Consider the following 1,339-nt stretch of genomic DNA (forward strand, 5'->3'; position numbering starts at 1 on the left):
AGTACGCAAGGGCCTCTCGGTGGTTGGTGTCTCGCGGTGGTGTAGGATGAGTCGAGATAATAATGAGGAGGGAGGGACGGAAGGGCTTGAGGGGGAAACCACGCATATTTATACCCGGTAGGCACAGCCGCCTCAGAGGACCATCCACGGCTGGTGGCAGCTGCAGGGGGTTGGCCGCAGACGCCGTATATCGCCTGTCTTAGGGAAATCATGCCCCCAGGGAGAGCGGTGTCCCCAGGGAGAGTAGCGTCCCCAGGGAGAGTAGTGTCCCCAGGGAGAGCGGTGTCCCCAGGGAGAGTAGCGTCCCCAGGGAGAGTAGCGTCCCTAGGGAGAGTAGTGTCCCCAGGGAGAGCGGCGTCCCCAGGGAGAGCGGTGTCCCCAGGGAGAGTAGCGTCCCCAGGGAGAGCGGTGTCCCCAGGGAGAGCAGTATCCCCAGGGAGTAGTGTCCCCAGGGAGAGTAGTGTCCCCAGGGAGAGCGGTGTCCCCAGGGCCACTTTTCCAAAAAGGACCGCACGTAACAATCGGCTCGCGTCTCAAGAACGGACTCATTGCGGGACTCAGGCAGTTTTGGAAATCCGTGCTACTCCTGAAGTGCGAGCTATATTTGCACCTCACGATTCTCCACTACTCTTCTCCGAGAGTTCCAAGCCCGGTCCCATTCAAAGCCAAATTCCATAACGCGCCTCAGATCATTTGACCATGCGCCTCTTGTGTTCTGTTCTCCATATAGTCGCAGGCGAGTTGGGCCATGCAAAACCATCGCGGGCATCTCTACAGAAGGGAAGAGTGGGTGGTTCCGCACTCAAAGCAACCCCGAGGCTTCTCCGCGTGGCGGATGTGCGGCGGCAAGGGACAAGTCAGAAACTTTGACGCGGCCATCGAAGATGGACCAACACCGTCTTCATGGTGTTTGGCGGGGAGCTGAACGTCGACGAAGAGATGGTGGCGTCTGTGTCACAGGATGCCGATAGCGAACGAGAACGAGAGAGAAAGACCAAGCGTCGTGCGTGATCAAAATGCGGGGAAATCCTAGGGGCCTTTGACCGTGGGTCCTTGGTCGCCACAGGACCACAGAAATCGATTCAATGGCCTCTGCCGTCCACAGGCCAGCATGGCCACAAGTTGGCCGTCTTTGGGCCTACCAGGTCCATGGACCGCGATCCATAGACCCATCTGGTCTATTGGCTCCTACCTCCAGCATGGCGACATAGTACCCCTTCCCTTGGTCTTTGTGCTAGGGACCACATGATGTAGTCCCTGGCCTTTTGTCAACCTTCTTCTGCCACTGTGCCGTTTGGCCTGATTGGACTTCGGTCCTCGGGTAAAACTTGCAAATGCC

At 58.2% G+C, this 1,339-nt stretch overlaps 1 protein-coding gene across 1 annotated transcript; it reads left to right on the forward strand.

The window, feature by feature from the left end:
* Positions 1 to 210: 210 nt before the first annotated feature.
* On the forward strand, positions 211 to 870 carry HCAG_09240 (predicted protein; the record flags this gene model as incomplete). Its single annotated transcript, XM_001535777.1, has 2 exons — positions 211 to 514; positions 731 to 870. 2 exons carry the CDS (start codon positions 211 to 213, stop codon positions 868 to 870), a joined length of 444 nt encoding a protein of 147 aa, XP_001535827.1.
* Between the last annotated feature and the right edge of the window lie 469 nt (positions 871 to 1,339).

The sequence above is a fragment of the Histoplasma capsulatum genome, genomic scaffold (assembly GCF_000149585.1).
Source record: "Histoplasma capsulatum NAm1 scaffold_108 genomic scaffold, whole genome shotgun sequence".
Classification (NCBI taxonomy): domain Eukaryota; kingdom Fungi; phylum Ascomycota; class Eurotiomycetes; order Onygenales; family Ajellomycetaceae; genus Histoplasma; species Histoplasma mississippiense.